Here is a 17300-nt window from a genome sequence, read left to right as displayed (position 1 = left end):
TAGCAGTAAACGCTGAATGTTGGGCCGTGGTGCACGCATGTGTCTAGTGTCTGCAAGGCATATTATGCGTGCGTGTGTAGGAACTAAAAAGGCATAAATAATGACAGAGAAATGTATTGCTATGCAAATAATATATGCAAATGCCTGCAACATGTGGGTGTTAGTGTGCAGAGGTACAACAGGATGATAGCATGAGGAGAATCAGCCTGGTTCAAATGCATGCGTGCAAGCATGCATGCACATTTTTTTTTCTTTTTAAATGTATATGAAACAGCATAAAGTACATAAAAAGCCCTGATTCTGTCGCGGTTCGCCCTCCCAAGCATGCTGAGTCACTGAATAAATAATACAGCAGATGTCCTTGCAGCAAAGTTCGCCCGAAATATTATTAATGACTGCTTATAGATAAGAAAAGAATCTACATACATGAATAGAAGAAGTAGAAAGACTCCACAATGAGGAACGCTGCATGTTGTTCAAGGTTGAAAACATTTGAATATTAAAACTGTGCAGTCTTTCGAGTTTTTCCAGAATTGTTCTGTACTTCATGATAGATTGCAAACATCGTCCATTGTTTAAGCGGGCGAGCCGGTTTTAAATTAACACACAATCCCAGATTCCGTGCAGGGAGCGGCGTGGCAGGCGGCTCGATAATAAAGGCTACCGAATGAACAAAAAACACCAGGGGAACTTTATCTTTTCAAGAAGTACACTGATGAATTGAAATGTGGTGGAAAGCCATCGTATCAGAAATTCATACCAATCACACAGGGGGGAGGATATTGATTAAAAAAAATAAATAAAAAAAAGAAGCTGGTGAGTTAGAAAATGATTTGAGGCTTTTGAGACAAATGAGATGTGCAGGAAGGAACAGGGTTCAGGAAGATTAAGGGTTTTCTACGCCCAGCACACTTATTATTTTGCCCCCTTATTCTCAGCAGGTAAATAATTTTACTTTCTATTAGCAGAGGATGTTTATTTTTTTATCAGGCATTAGGATTTTATATAAAAGCCCAGACTCTTGACTCGTGGTCTCTCTTTGACACAGTTCCGTTGCTGTGGAGTAACCAACCACACGGACTGGTTCGAGGTCTACAATGCCACCCGGGTGCCGGACTCCTGCTGCCTGGAGTACAGCGACAACTGTGGCCTGGACAACCCAGGAACGTGGTGGACAGCGGTAAGTTCATGAGAAGAAAGGCACTTATTATATACTCACTGTTTGCTAAAGCCCCTTCCCAGTCATGGAATCATATCTTAGCAACCGTAACTAGGCACAGTGGGCCTGTGGAGCATGTTGCTGTGAGATGAAAAACTCAGTATTTAAAGTTTTATAAGAGATGATAATCGACATTGGGTAGGATTTTCATTTCATTGTGTCGACTCATACAAAGGTAATCAATCATCCCTTCTAACCAACTGGATGTGCCTTCAACTTGCATTTTCTCTGCTGGCTATCAGGGGGCGACTCCTCCCTTGATTTATTACCTCGGTAAACATTGTAAACATGAGTTTATGGTCTCAATCTCTAGTTTCAAGACTTCTTCAATCCAGCATGATGTTCATTTAGTACATTATGGTCCATTTAGAGTCCATCAGACCAGAAAGCAGGGGGTGCTTTAGGGGGCGTGGCTTACCTGCTGATTGACAGGTACATTTAGAGTCCACCAGACCAGAAAGCAGAGGATGCTTTAGGGGGTGGGGTTACCTGCTGATTGACAGGTCGCTACCACGCTACCAATGCTAGTTAGCTACTAAGATGACTTTAAGACTTAGCTGTAAAGTTGACCTTGAATCACTAAGAAAATGTTGTTAACGGCTTCACACCAGATCCAGATGGATCCAGATCCAGTAAGGTTGCTGCTCTGGGTGTTCTGTTCATGAGATCCACCCGTCGCTCCTCAACAGTCCAAATATGGTCACTTCCGATCACTGGTCTAAAAAAGTCCAAGATGGTAACAACCAAAATGACGAACTCGCCACTTCAAAATCATAGTCCATTAATCAATGGGTGACATCACGACTAAGTCCACTTCTATACTACAAAAATGGCGGACACAGCTCTTTGCCCTAATTGTATGAGCCAGGGAGGAGGGTCCGAAAACTACAACCCACAGATCATATTCACTCTGCTCTTAGAGAGACCGTCTACCTGAGCCGTCAACACATTCTCACACCAACAAGCTTCAATTAATGAGCTCTACGTAGCCTTCTACCGCTTGGATCGCTCAGGGACGGCATGTCGATCCACGCTCACACTTTAAACCACGCTGAGTGTGTAATAGAGATGTGTTTTTTAGTTGCAAGCCCGGTGTGCAAGAGAAAAACAAAGACGAGAAGATACATTTCGCTCAGTGGGGCGGTCACATTTAATTTAAATGCAAATTTGTAATATCCAATGGTGATTCTTAATCCCAAATCATTCCGGGACCATAATTATTTTAGACTTTATATTGCTGCTTTTCTTTACCTCTGAAGTAGATTTTTTAAATTCAACTATCTGTTGATGAAACAACTTGGCTCACAAATGGTCAAAAAAAGCCCAGAAAAACAACTAAGCCTATTTTTTTGGGATCCTAGCTGTGCAGCAAGTAAACAGCAGGATATGTTGAGATTTATTATTACTGATAGTGATTTCATCATGTTTGTCCAGGACTTGACTGTGCAGAGGTGTTAATTATGAGGAAAGCAACCACTCAACAAAATGACATTGTTTTATGTCATGAAATACTCCACATAAAAACCTATTAACAGCTGAGGTTTAGTGGTCTGCATCGCTCCACATCTGTGAAGTGCCACACAGACTCTTCATCCCCGACCAGGTTGGAACCAATAATTGATGCGTCTGTGCCGGTGCCAAACCAGACGAGGGGGGGAAAAAAGGGGCTGCCACTTGAGTTTATATTCATTAGTGTCATGTGGAAAGTCTGCCAAGAGGGGCTGCATGTGTACGAGTGTGAGCATGACTGTTAACGCCCGATGTGCAGTCATAATTTTGCCTTAATAAATATTTAACACATAGGGTGATATGGCTACATTAGGAAAACATGCAAATGTATTAATCTGAGAGGTGATTGAGATAATGTGCAGAGACAGCTGGTATAGATTACACATGTTTTAAGAGCTGGTGACCTTGTTGTGACCCGGCAAACCGGGCTGCATCTTTAACTACAGTATCGGATTGTGCATCGCATGAAAGCAACCACCTGTCCTCTCGCCACTCGTCCCATAAACTTCTCGTTAACGCAATTAGACCCAGCAGTCGCTCGCTCGTTAAATGGCATTAGAGCTAGTAAAGATGGCAACTGGCTGTTTTCGTTCACTTATAAAAAGGCAAATCTCAGTCCTGGAACAACCGCAGACTTGTAAGTCAAAGTCATGTTTTTCCCCCGAGGTCTTAAGAGAGGTCATGCTTTATTGAACTGCTGCTGTCTTTCCCCGCTTCAGGACACCGCCTTTGAATATTTCAGTCTGCTGTCAGAGACCACGCTCTATCGGACAGAATCAGCCCTCTTGACTAATGATCCCCTCTTGGCAGCTGATGCACCAAATTGCGAGCTTCCTCTCGTTTTTCTTTTTTTTTTATCGTCCTCCTCGGACATGGCAGACCACACTCTTCTCACGCAGGAGCATACGCTAGGTGTCTCTGACTGGTTTCCATCAGATTCATCCAAAAGGTTCTCACTCTGTGGGAGATTCATTCTCAAACCTGAAAATGCCTTTGTTTTTTTTTTCCTTTGTGAAATTAATTCACCCATCAATATATTTTTACATATGGTTGTTTTTTTTATGAATACTTACACACAGAACGTGAATAATAAACTGCAAAAGAAAAAGGGGTGAGGAAAAGGTTGGTTTTTGTGAGCTTTTGCATTGCAAAATAAGACATTGATCAATAAAGTTGTGCGTGAACAGGTTGAGTTGCAGCTTCATCGGCCATGCAAGAAGATACAACACACACTGAGGAATGTATTGCTTAAATATACTACATTTACCATTAAAGCTAAATGGACATCCACATGAATTTCACCAGGAGGTAAATAAAATATTTAACCCAGAGTCACATTAAAAGTCTATAGCTATACAAGCAAGAAACAACATCTTTGCTTGTTTAAATATAAAATTCTTATGTAATTCAGTTGACTAATATTACAAACGCAGCAAACCAACACAAAAGCCGATTCATAATTCTTCTCTATTTGGAGGATCAGCATGAAAGATAGAAACAAAACTATCACAAGTAAAGGATGGGAAAAGTGATGACGGGAAAGTGAAAAGTTAGTTTTGAAGCCGAGACATTGCGATCATTAAGGCGCTGAGGGGCCATTACAGAGACTACTCGTGTCACCCAGCAGTGCTGCAGCACTCTGTACATCATGAGGAGTGAAGATGATGACCAGTAATGACAACGATTTCACTGCAGCATCAGACGCTGCTGAGAGTCGATGCAACAAAATGGTAAATGGACCCGTTTAAAAAAAATAAATAATAAAAAAAACACTTCAAGCTGCCAGATGCCGCCTGTGGAAACAGTCACAGTTTATAAAGCTCCAGATTAAGCGTCTCACGCATCTCTTTTAAAATGTCATACACTGTCAAGATGATTTCAATTTCGTTTTTAAGACCAGGTTTCAAAAAGAAAATGTCTACTTCAATATCAGTCTTCAGTCTTACCACAAGGTCTCTTTACTAGCTGTTCTGGGACTTTCTACCGGATAACATGGTCTTCATAAACAGGCAGACGTGTAAATGTTTAAAATGTTGAGACAACGAAGAAATAATAGCTAACACGTTAGTTATCTTTTAGTTAGCTAATGTTATCTATGTATCAGCGAGTTACTTTAGTTAGCCATGACATTTACAAATGTAAAGGTACATTCACATAAAAACATTAAAAAAAGAAAGAAATATGTTCGTTTTTCCCATCAGCTAAAATTATTACTGCAGAGAGCCACCAGGGGGCGACTGATTTGTTTCATCTAAAATTTTGGGGAGGCGGTAATGTCGTAAATATTTATGTGCAGTCTTTGGTATGACGAGAAGTCAAAGTCTGCTATTAAATGAACCTTGTGGTGAAATTCTCACTTTGCAGTTCAATACAATAATGACTAAACCTGCGCTGACAGCGCTGTACATTTTGTTAATTTTTATGATTAAACGTTTTGAAGTCAGACTCATTCTTCGGTTTCGTAAATCTTCAGTAAAGCTTTGGTTTCCGCTTGCACGGATCAGTTCTTGAACACAACGCCGTCGTGGTCACAGGTGCAGACTTGGAAGCAGACGGCGTGACTCAAAGTGAAAACCTTTAGCTCAATTGTTCGTGACTCAATTCAATTTCCCCGCTCCACAGTGGAAAGGCCAAGCTGTGGCCGAACCGCAGCTGTTTCTCCATTTTTAAAAACAAATGGCGTAACCTTTTAAAAATGACTATTACTTTTCCTGAAACCACAAATCATTGGGTTTTTAAGAATTATGCAATATTTACATCCTTCAGGTGGAAGCTTATTGGCTTGTGTCGGCCTCTGAACCTTCTGACGTGAAAGACACATTAATTTTGTATTTTGATTAATGTTCGCCCTGCATAAAAGATTCAGTCACTGTCGGTCTCTCGGTCAGTAAAACCTGCAGACCCCGCTATGTGTTTATTTACATGCATTTCTGCAGTGTACACAGTATATCAGGAACATAATCTTTGCTCCTATATTTGAAAAATCCAATCATAATCCAGACATTTCATTATAGAGCTCCACGTGACAAAGAGAAGCTGTGATGCAATCCAAGGACACACATTGTTGAAAAGTCTGAAAGCAGATGTACCAGTGTGTCTTCTTACCGACATAAATCTCACATAACTTTTTCAGGGAATAGAGGTGGAATAAAACATGATGATCCTTGGTACCGGCTTTAGATTCTTCGTGGTTCTCACAATCTGCAGTCGGCTGTTCGTAAACTCAGGAACTGTATAAGAGATATTTCCTACAAAGACCTTCTCACACACAAACACACTGTATGTTTCCCCAAGGTTTGCTCTGTACGTGGGTCTGTTGGTTGTGGATGGAAACATTGAGACTGTAATTACCTGAAAAATTATATTATAGAAAATGCAAATACGGTCCCCCCAGAGACTCCACTGACGAATTAAACACTAAACACTGGGATCAAAATCAAAGGATACTCTACAGTGACAACTCAGTGGGTTATTCGAGGTGAATGGCAGGTGCAGGATCCACATGCATAGGTTGCAGGGTTCAGGTTCAGATGCCTGGAAAAGCAAGGCAGGAAGCATGAAATAAAAAGGCAAGGAGCAGGTGGCGATGGGCTGGTTTAAAGAGCTGTGCTTAGAGGGGAATGAGGAGGTGTATGAGAAAGTCTGGGACAGGAGAAAACTCTGAGGGGACATGGTGAATGGATGGGCAATGGCAAGTTTGGGAAAGTTCCTCAGAAATGCATGGACTGGAGAGTCTGGAGACCGAGCCCCCCCGGGCGGACTGAGTAAAATGAAAACAACTGAGGCAGACATAGTGTCAGTCCTAATGCACTTCTAATGTTAGTCGAGCAAGACAAACTCCACGGCCCTCATTCCTTCCAAAAATACATTATTTCTAAACGTGAACTGGAGATAATGTGGGGCTTCTTCGGCAGATTGTGACCTTGTCTCCCATGAATTACGTCCCGATGCAACTGAACTGCATTATTAACTAGAAAGGTGCACTCACTGGAGATCTCCTCCAGGTGTGTCTGCAACCACCGCGGCCGCCTCGACACCAACGGGCTGGAAGGTGTCGGAAAACGCTTGAATCAAACTCCAAAACAAGCGCTGATGTACGCAGGCGTATAAGACATTTCATACAATCTTGCCAAAAACAAAATTAAGCTCACTAAGACGTCTGCCCACATAGCAGCGGTTGAGTGGCGGCGATTAACTCAGCAGCATGTGTGGTGGTGGTTCCGTTAGCTTTTAGCGGTTAGCCACACACACTGTACAAAACGATAAACATGCGTAAACTGTTTGTCCCCCACTGTGTCTGGAGGCAGAGAGTAGAGAGAGGAGTCAGCCGGCAGAATAAAACAGGCAATAAAAAAGGTGTGGAAGTGTACGAGAGGTCCTTGAGCCATAACTGGCCAAAATATTATTCAGTTGGCAGGATCTGAGATTAGCCACGGACAGTCACAGAGATGCACACTCACTCACACACAAGCACGAACACGACCGATCACATGATCCTTCTGGTTAAAATAAAGGGGGGATGCGTTTTAAACATGTAACGTTGGAAATTGAAAACATCATGGTTCAGCATAAATTACTGCATTACATTATATAATCTATGGACGTACATTTTAATAAGTCAACGTTGATTTAAGGTTTCACACGGGTTACAAACGGTAATCTCAAATTGCTAGTCGCAAAGTGCATCGACAGCGACCGTAACAACCTGTCAATCAGCAGGTAAGCCCCGCCCCCTAAAGCATCCCCTGCTTTCTGGTCTGGTGGACTCTAAATGGACCATAATGTACTAAATGAACATCATGCTGGATTGAAGAAGACTTCAGTGTTTCCCCTAGAATTTTTTTCAGGCCCGGTGGTACCCACCGAAAAAACCCTAAACAGACGAGACGTGTGGGATGGTGTATTGGTGCAGTTGGATTAAGTCAGGTGGCACAGCAGTCTGCAATTCTGCAATTATTATATTTGCATTCAACATTTTTGTTCAACCAGAGTGTATTCAAGATCACAAGGAGAGAGTGACTTATTAAGGTGCTGGTTGATGGAAATGATCAGGGTCCAGAAAAATATGGCTGGAAAATGATGAGCATCACATTAATAGCTACAGATACTGTAAAACACGACATATGAGTGCATATATTGTCTTATTTTATCAAGTAAAATATAAGTTATAGGTTTACTCAACAGCAGTTAACTAAAAGTTCCACATCTTATCAAAAACAATCCTCCCCCCCGGGGAGGGGGGGCAAACGGGCTTTGGCCGGTTGTACATACGTCATCACGTCCTAATACTACACACACATGGCGTGATGTTGTTTTTAAGGAGCGCCGTCTCTGCTTATATTTCTCGACAACACTCGACCTGCATCAGCGCATGTGCGCACGAGCGGATCTGTGCGAGCAGGCAGCGCGAGCGCAGCGGGTTTTGGACGGAGACACACAGCGGCATTTTTATTATGTAAAAATAAATAATAATGTAATGTAATAAAATAAATATTATGGACCCTATGGACCGGTTCCGCTCACACCACGAGTCTGAAGAGTGCAACAGCTTATCAAAATACAGTGTCAACGTTCCGTGTTTTCAAAGTAGAAAGCGACATCGTGGTGGTTTGACGAGGCGGAACGGCATCAGAGCAACATCAAGCGCGTAAAGGACAAGAAGAAGAACGTAGCGGGAGCGCGCGGCGAGGATTGTTGCGGCCGCGCGTCTTGCGGAGCAAGTCTGCTGTGCTGCGCGGAGGCGCTCCTAATGTAAATGATTATTGATTTATGAATGAATTGATAGGTGGCTTATTTTTGGTATATTGATTTTTTTTTTGGCCTGGCGGCAGGTCTCCTTGGCCTGGCGGGCCGCCAGGCCTGTACAATGGTAGGGGAAACACTGGACTTGAAAGTAGAGATTGAGACCATAAACTCATGTTTACAATGTTTACTGAGATAATACATCAAGAGAGAAGTAGGACCATTTTCTCATAGACTTCTATACAACCAGAGAGGAGTCGCCCCCTGGTGGCCAGCAGAGAGAAGTAGGACCATTTTCTCATAGACTTCTATACAACCAGAGAGGAGTCGCCCCCTGGTGGCCAGCAGAGAGAAGTAGGACCATTTTCTCATAGACTTCTATACAACCAGAGAGGAGTGGCCCCCTGGTGGCCAGCAGAGAGAAGTAGGACCATTTTCTCATAGACTTCTATACAACCAGAGAGGAGTCGCCCCCTGGTGGCCAGCAGAGAGAAGTAGGACCATTTTCTCATAGACTTCTATACAACCAGAGAGGAGTCGCCCCCTGGTGGCCAGCAGAGAGAAGTAGGACCATTTTCTCATACTTCTATACAACCAGAGAGGAGTCGCCCCCTGGTGGCCAGCAGAGAGAAGTAGGACCATTTTCTCATAGACTTCTATACAACCAGAGAGGAGTCGCCCCCTGGTGGCCAGCAGAGAGAAGTAGGACCATTTTCTCATAGACTTCTATACAACCAGAGAGGAGTGGCCCCCTGGTGGCCAGCAGAGAGAAGTAGGACCATTTTCTCATAGACTTCTATACAACCAGAGAGGAGTCGCCCCCTGGTGGCCAGCAGGGAGAAGTAGGACCATTTTCTCATAGACTTCTATACAACCAGAGAGGAGTCGCCCCCTGGTGGCCAGCAGAGAGAAGTAGGACCATTTTCTCATAGACTTTTATACAACTAGAGAGGAGTCGCCCCCTGGTGGCCAGCAGAGAGAAGTAGGACCATTTTCTCATAGACTTCTATACAACCAGAGAGGAGTCGCCCCCTGGTGGCCAGCAGAGAGAAGTAGGACCATTTTCTCATAGACTTCTATACAACCAGAGAGGAGTCGCCCCCTGGTGGCCAGCAGAGAGAAGTAGGACCATTTTCTCATAGACTTCTATACAACCAGAGAGGAGTCGCCCCCTGGTGGCCAGCAGAGAGAAGTAGGACCATTTTCTCATAGACTTCTGTTGTGGAAAAATGAATCTGCCCAATAAAGATGAACAACCAGGATCAGCTTTTTCTCCGAGGTTTATTCCACTAAGTATTCTCATCTGCAGAAGAAAGTACTGTTCACCCCTGCCTTCTGATGCAAAGGTTCAGAATCAGCAGGAATGACTCTGAGTCTAACAACAATCTCCCTTTTAAGGAGGAGGAACCATGGACAAAGGACGGATCATGTCCTATCTTACAAAGACAAGATGTACAGGCAAGGTCAAGATTTACAGAACACAGGCATCATAGTCCTGAAATTACCTTATGTCAATGTGGCACTCATGTTCATATCATCTACAAACAGGCATTCATTTTCGTCATAGCATAACAGTCAAAAGAGGAGATGCGGATCGACGTCTGGCCTGACAAATATTCTGATTATAAATTACAAACATCCAAAATTCCCATTACACTTCTATACAACCAGAGAAGAGTCGCCCCCTGGTGGCCACGATTGCGGTTAAGTCCCTCCATTGCAGCTCAACACAGAAACACGATCCAGGGAAACATAAGAGTGGACTTTGACCTGAAAGGCCTGTAACTTTGGAAGATACACGCATGGTTTGTGTAAAAATGTGAACCCATCCTTTAAGCCACACTATGACAATGACCTCTAACTCCGACTAAGTCGTTTCATGAACTTATATGAACCTCATTATAGTAAGCACCCATTAGGGATGTTATGAAAGGAATGGCCAAACAACACGGAGGTCCATCCTTGACCTTTTAATACAGCCGGTGTCACAATATAATCTCAGCACAATTAAACACCTACTGGAGGTTTTTCTGAGCTTTCAATCGGGCCTCCTACACAGAGCAGAACATTTTATCAGTGAGGAGGAGGATAGAGATATCTTAGGGGGCAGCGGAGGCCAAGCAGTGGGTGATTGGGAAAACACTGCTGAATCAACAGTCACAAGAAATCCAACACAAACCAGTTCAACACCGTTAAGTCCCTGCGCTGGCTTAGCAGGTCCAGGTTTACTTATCAAACTATAAAAATATGAGTTTATTTATTTTCGAGTGCAGCGCTGTGGTCCGGGAGGCGTGCAGCAGGGCAGCAGTTTCATAAATAACTGCTGAAGCTCAACAAAAAGATTGGTCCGACTGTATGACTTTCCATATTGATCCGGCACAGAATGTGCTAAAGGAAAAATGGTTTTTGTTTTGTTTTTTTTGCCTCCTTGTTTGGAGCAGCAGTGAAATGTAGATTTAGTTTGGTTCCTCTGGCTCTGACTTCTTTATGTCGGGAGAACCCCCAAAAAAACACACTCTCGAAGGCAGCATCTGCAGAAATGAATAATTAAATAAGAGCAGCGGTGTAGATTGTTATGACAGCACCTTTTTCTTTTAATGTAGTGTGACAGACATAATCAAAATGTACAGTTTGACACAAAGAAAGACTCCCATCACTTGTAATACCACCTTTCAACTGTTCCCAACGATTTATCTCTTTTTTTATTCACCTTCCCTGCATCAGAAGGGCATACACTTGATTTCTTCTGTTAATAATTATTATTTTATTTCTTTCCAGCACTGTGTGAATCAAGGACATTTTTTTTAAAAGAGATTTTTTTTCAAAAGGTACTTATTGCTTAAAATGTCTTTGTGACATAAAAAACTAAAAAATAAATGGGGAGGCGGGGTGAGAGGGTTTTTTTTTTTTGCCAAGGTGCCTTCAAAATGCATTCAAGCACGAGCCAGACATGAAAAATCTCAGCCCATTCTCATGTCTAAATGATACCTGCTGTGTACGTGCCGCTCCCGTATTCACATTACTCCTGTTTGTGCACCCGAAGGGGAGAAAAGTACAGCGGGGGACTCGCTTTCATTTTGGAAAGTTTTCCCAAAGAATATGAGGTCGGAGAAGGCAAAGTGAGAAAGGCATGCTGTCTCTTAAGCAGAGAGCGTTTTCCACCACACTTACAGGAGGGGGAAGACTTCCTCACTCTGTCGTATAGACATCTAAATGTTGAGTTTACATCTAATGTTTGCTCATTCATGTGTGTGTTTGTGTCTCCACAGCCCTGTTACGAGCGCGTAAAGGACTGGCTTAATGAGAACCTGGTGGCTCTTTGGATCTTTGCTCTATGCACAGCACTTACTCAGGTAATTACAGCTGTTAAGATGTGTGACTTATTTCTTTAGCAGTCATTAACTCTCAGTCCTTGATATCTACAGCCTCAGATGGAGGCACTTACTTTGTGATAAATAAACCTAATACCTCCAGCGTCATTTCCATTAAGGGAGCAGAACACAAGACAGCAGGAGCTCTTATAAGCCTCTTGTGTTTCCACCGCGGACCACATAGGAGGGTCTGTCTTGCCTTTAAATAATAAAAAGAAAAGATGTATTTCATCTCCTTTCCAGCAAGAGGTACGTGATACGCTTCCACAGACGGGGAGGGGGAGACACGTTGTGTTCTTGAGAACATCAATCACACAAAGTTCCTGTGATGCTGCAGGCTTCGTTTTTAGTCACCGGTTAACATCCTCTGTGCCTTTTTGTTTTTTTTGAAAATCCAGAAAGAGGATGTAATCACTGCCAGATCTAACTCGGGTATCTTCCTCGTCTGCCAGCCGACTGAGAATCACACAATTATGCTCTCTGTTCAAGCGAGGAAGACAGGTTAAAGGGTGTTCGTGTCACTTTTGAAGGTAGAAATGGCACATTCTTCATTTGACACATGAAAAGTTCAATATTTTAGTTCAATGCCTGAAGAAGTTTAGCTGCTGCAGTTTCGCTTGGTGCGTTCTGGCCAGTAGTATTATGATGGCTAGTGTTAGCAAACGGATAAACTGACATATGTGCAAGAACAGAGACACTCGGATAACAACACACACAGAGGGAGAATGACTTAATTCTCTGCTCAGGTAGACTTTACTCTACTGTATCTTTAAATAGCAGTTGTTTGATGCTATATTAACGCTCTGAATGTCGTATAGAGAAGCTTTAAGCACAAGTGCATATTTACTAGTGATGCCACGGTTCTCAATATAATATTGATATAATATATAGGGTATGTAAATCACGGTTCAATATGCACGTGTAAATTGAGGTACTTTCGGTTTTGCAATAAAATTTCAGGTAATTTCATGTTTGCATGCTTTGTATTTCTCTCTGAATTGGCTATGTCGGAGCTTGAGAGGAGCACTTGAACGCAGCATGTGTTCACGCGCTGCTGAGTAAATATCCAACGTCCTGGAAGCAGGACGGCTGAGCAGGCAGTTAAAAACGGTTGTCTCTCGTTGATGCCTTCCAACAAGCCGATTCTACCGGGGCAGAAAACACAAGAACACAACGAGTGCTGTGGGGACGTTTATTGCTGAAGATCTGCAGCCCTTTTCCGTAGTAGCGGGCTTCTGTCACTGAATCAAAACGCTCGATCCTCGCTACACTGCCATCGTAATTCCCGACTTCTATAAAATGACACGGAAAGGCATTGAAGTGGAACTGGCTAAAGCACAGAGTCGAGCACTGACCACGGGTAGTTGGACCTCTCGGGTCACAGAGTTATCTCACTGTGACGGTCCGCTATATGATAGGCTACTGAAGTACAGGTGTTTTTATTTTACAGTGACTTCATGTTTACAGGTATATTCATTTAAAACAGTAATTATGTTTATTTCAAATATGTAGATTTACTTTTTAAATGGTTTTACCCCAATTTATCCTTTTTTCAACTTACTTTTTTTCCTATTTATTTTATTATACAATACACTTGAATGTATTATAAAATCTTAGCTTATAAGAAAAATAAAGAAACAATTTTGGAATATATAAAAAAGCTATTTTTTTCCTCCTTACGCACAAAATGTGTACCGAAACAGAACCGAAACCGTAACCCAAGAACCGAGGAACGTATTGAACTAACTGTACTGTTGCATCTCTAATAGAGAGAGAAGGGAACTGAAATCTGTCTCTGTATCTCAGGGCACCACAATGACACAATCATTTCCAAACATCCTTCAATAACTGTGGAACGAAAATTAGCACTGTTGAGTATTCTGGTCGGGCACCAATATGATATGATAATATTATTCCCAGAACCAACTGTGCCGTTAATGTGAAAATCACACCGGAGGATTGGAGTGCTTAAATGTGTTACAGAGCTTATTAACAGCAGCTATGAAGTGTAATACAATAAACTGGTTAAAACATGACCCTCCGTGTCACATTTATGGATATATTTTAGGCCAATTCAATAAAATTAAACAATTCACACTCTACAAAAGGTGCCAAAAGTGTAATTTAATTAATTCACACGTACACACACACACACACACACACACACACACACACACACACACACACACACACACACACACACACACACACACACACACACAGCCCGTGTTTCCCACACACAGGCTTTACTTTAGGTAAATTAACGGCCACCCAAGTAAAAATCTTCAATAACTTTCTGTTTTTCCAACATAGGAATCTCAAACCACTGCCACTATACTGAGTGACAACCCTTTATGGTAATATTAAATAACCCTTTATGATGATAATAAATAAACTATAAGCAGGTCATGGTTATCAATGGCCTATTTCCTGAATTATGCTCACTTCAAGGTTTTCTTTTCAATAGCTGCTCATTTGTGAATCTAGTGACATCAAACCACCTCTCATGTGTCTGACACAATGCAAGAAGACTTTTGCTTTACATGAAAGGCATTTCCACTATACATTCATGCATTAAATGTCAATGCCAAAATGCAGGAAATTAAGTGTATGAGATTTGAAGATCTCCATCAACGGCAACATATTTCACGGTCGCGTCGGGTTAATGACACCAGCTGTGTGTTCGACTACACTGACATTTGAAATAAATGATGTCAGAGAAGGTTACAGGCAACCAAGATGCTCTTTTATAATGGTAAACGTAGCATGTAAGGGCAGTTTATCTAGATACCGTTATATAGTCCACGCAGCAGTTACACATTTAATTAATGAATGGGGTATACGGTTAATGGGATTGGTCTCCATTTGGACTACAACAGTGTCAAACACTGAAGCACAGTCGTCAGTTCCTAAAAACCCATCTGATGTGAATGAATCTGGATTTCGAGGAAGCAGTTAACCTTGAATCAGGTTTAAGAGGTCTAGATGGATGAGTTTCCGACTTGGAATTCAGACTTAAATGATCGTTTCAGGGTCTTTTTTCAGGGCTGATTTTAATAGTCTGGTTCATGTTTTTGTCTTTGTGCAGATCCTGGGCCTGGTCTTCTCCATGACGATGTTCTGTCAGGCAGTGAAAGTGGAGACCTTCTACGCCTAGAGATCGACCTCTCGGGCCTTCAGCACACTGGGATTGTTTCTCATCAGAGAGGGACCGATATAGACCCCTCCTCCTCCTCCTCCTCCTCCTCCTCCCACCCCAACAGACTCTTCTTTCCTCGTCCTCTCCGTGACATTCCCTCTCGGATGTCGCCAGTTCACAGTTTTTCTGCTAACTATCAACAAGCACAGTGTCAGTGTAATACCTGAGTTGGTTTCTATGGTTTGCTCTGTGTCGGAAAAAAAAAAAAAGCTAATTTCTGTGATACATTTTATGAAGCAGTATTATGAACTATGTATTAAAAAAAAATGTAACCCCCTTTTTTAATATGTGTTTTATTCTAAATTATTTCATGGTTTGTATGTGTTTTCAAAATGAGAGCTACAGTTGGGGACCCTGTGAAGTGCTGCAAGTGCATGTCTCCTGCCATGGTGTGTATTAAATGTTTTGGCTCGACTAAACCCGCGTGCGTCATCTTGTCATTCCTGAACAGGAAACGCTGAAGGGTTTCATTTGTAATCCTGCTGTATTTTATCCCCGAAACGCATGATGACAAACAGGAGGAAACGGAGGAAATCCGCCAGGAACCGGCACGTAAAACTGTTCATATATTCCCTCCGCTGAGACCTGCTGGACTCATTTAAATATTTCGTAGCACCTTAGTAATCAGGATTAATTAGATATATCAAATAAAATTAACTGCTTTGCAAGCTTCATGGACTATGAAACGGCTTATTTTAAGGTGGATTTATATGGGACATGAGAAATACACCGACTACAACAAAAACATTCTGTCAGAGGAATTTAAAATGAACAAGGAGCAGCATCCTCCAGACTGCCCTGTGGCAACGTCCCCCCCAGCACCAATCAGAGCTGCAATGACAAAGGCCCCTCTGGCTCTTCTGAGATTCAAGCGCGTTTTATTTTTGGGTTTCCTACCTTGGGCACTCAAGTGTAATCCAGCCTGTAGCATCCCCGACTGAATGATTGTCCAGCTCTCCCCCTGATACTTGCCGGACACTTTATCTGCAATAATGGCACTCCAAAGAGTTGGCTGTGACCACGCTGTGAACACACAAAAACAAAAACTTTACCATTTTTAACGTGGCACGATGACGAGCTCCGAAAGGGCGCTGCAAGTGAGCCTATTTACCTTCAAATGAAAGGGTTAGTCGACCAGACAGGCAGGTGACCAGATGTTGTCCCTGGTGTCCCGAGTCCTGACAAATAAAACACTCACCAGAATGAATAGAATAATAATCATAAAATAATATTACACTGTTTGAGTGTTTACATCAGGCGTTTGTCATGTTTCTGTCGTAACGTAATATGAAAACATGCATAATGCTCCAAATCCTCCGATTTGTCTTAATGTGTCGTTGCCGAGGCTGTTGCTATGACGCATTCATGAAGCTTAGCCTCCTTCCTTCATTAAGTACCCGGCACCGGAAAAATGCTGCTTTCTGCACAACCTGCAAGAGTATATCTTCGGTTGTGCACGATGGAAATGCCGATATGAAAGATCATATTAAGATGGCCAGATGGTAAAACTGAACAGCACGCGTGTGGATAAGCACAAACATGTGCGGCCTGCAGGAACGTGCAGTACACTTTAGCTGAAACAGCATTTCCAGAGTATCCATCTTGCGTAACCATGACGTATTTCCGAGTTAACCAAGATAGACAGGTGGGAAATAATAAGCTCGATGGAGATTAACTGCTCCTCGCCTGGAAAGAAGACGAGAACAGCCAGCAGAAGAAGGAGGCGGAGACTAAAAGCTAGTCGGACACTTTCCAGCACCTTTCAAATAATTGACAGGAAGTCACAGAATAGTTACATCCTGTTAGATGGGATCTGTAGGCTTCCTGTAGTTTAGATTTATTTATTTGTTATTCCTAAATATCCATAAGTGCGATATCTATAACCTTTATCATTGTTAATAGTATTATTATCAATCACACAAGATGTTTGTTAACAGATTAAACCTTTATTGTACAACTTGAGACTACAATCTAGCGTTACATATTAGATATTAAATATTAGAATTACACAGGAGATTTTCTACTTAAAGTTGTCAAAAATGTGAGCCAATCAGATCTGAGGCGATTCCCATCATAAGACATAAAAAAAACACAAATGTGGGCACATAGTATTAAATAGGTACATGACCCGGGATGTGATCTAAACAGGGTCTAAATGGCATTTTGAATTTCAGCTCGAGTTTAACGGTCCTCGGTTTGGACGATTTCAAATATCGCCTCCCCTAATTAGTGCCCCTTTAAACTAAATCACTCATAAAAC

The 17300-nt window shown here is 42.2% G+C and overlaps 1 protein-coding gene and 1 long non-coding RNA gene across 4 annotated transcripts in view; one reads left to right on the top strand and one right to left on the bottom strand.

Moving 5' to 3' along the window:
* The window catches only part of tspan4a (tetraspanin 4a), a 126622-nt gene extending 111332 nt beyond the window's left edge, over positions 1 to 15290 (top strand). For both annotated transcript variants that reach the window (XM_084008719.1, XM_084008718.1), the window contains 3 exons: positions 1049 to 1180; positions 11740 to 11823; positions 14930 to 15290. In XM_084008719.1, the coding sequence (XP_083864845.1) occupies positions 1049 to 1180; positions 11740 to 11823; positions 14930 to 14998 (285 nt within the window). In that variant the 3' untranslated portion in view covers positions 14999 to 15290. The remainder of the gene's footprint in view (positions 1 to 1048; positions 1181 to 11739; positions 11824 to 14929) is intronic.
* Positions 1 to 17300, bottom strand: part of LOC311012922 — a 131561-nt gene that overhangs the window by 113960 nt on the left and 301 nt on the right. For both annotated transcript variants that reach the window (XR_014597083.1, XR_014597084.1), the window contains exons 2-3: positions 16152 to 16218; positions 15938 to 16063 (exon numbers count right to left, since the gene is read on the bottom strand). This is a non-coding gene — a long non-coding RNA (uncharacterized lncRNA). The remainder of the gene's footprint in view (positions 1 to 15937; positions 16064 to 16151; positions 16219 to 17300) is intronic.

This window comes from Eutrigla gurnardus (assembly GCF_963514095.1).
Source record: "Eutrigla gurnardus genome assembly, chromosome: 1".
Classification (NCBI taxonomy): Eukaryota; Metazoa; Chordata; class Actinopteri; order Perciformes; family Triglidae; genus Eutrigla; species Eutrigla gurnardus.
This window is presented reverse-complemented; position numbering and strand designations above follow the sequence as displayed.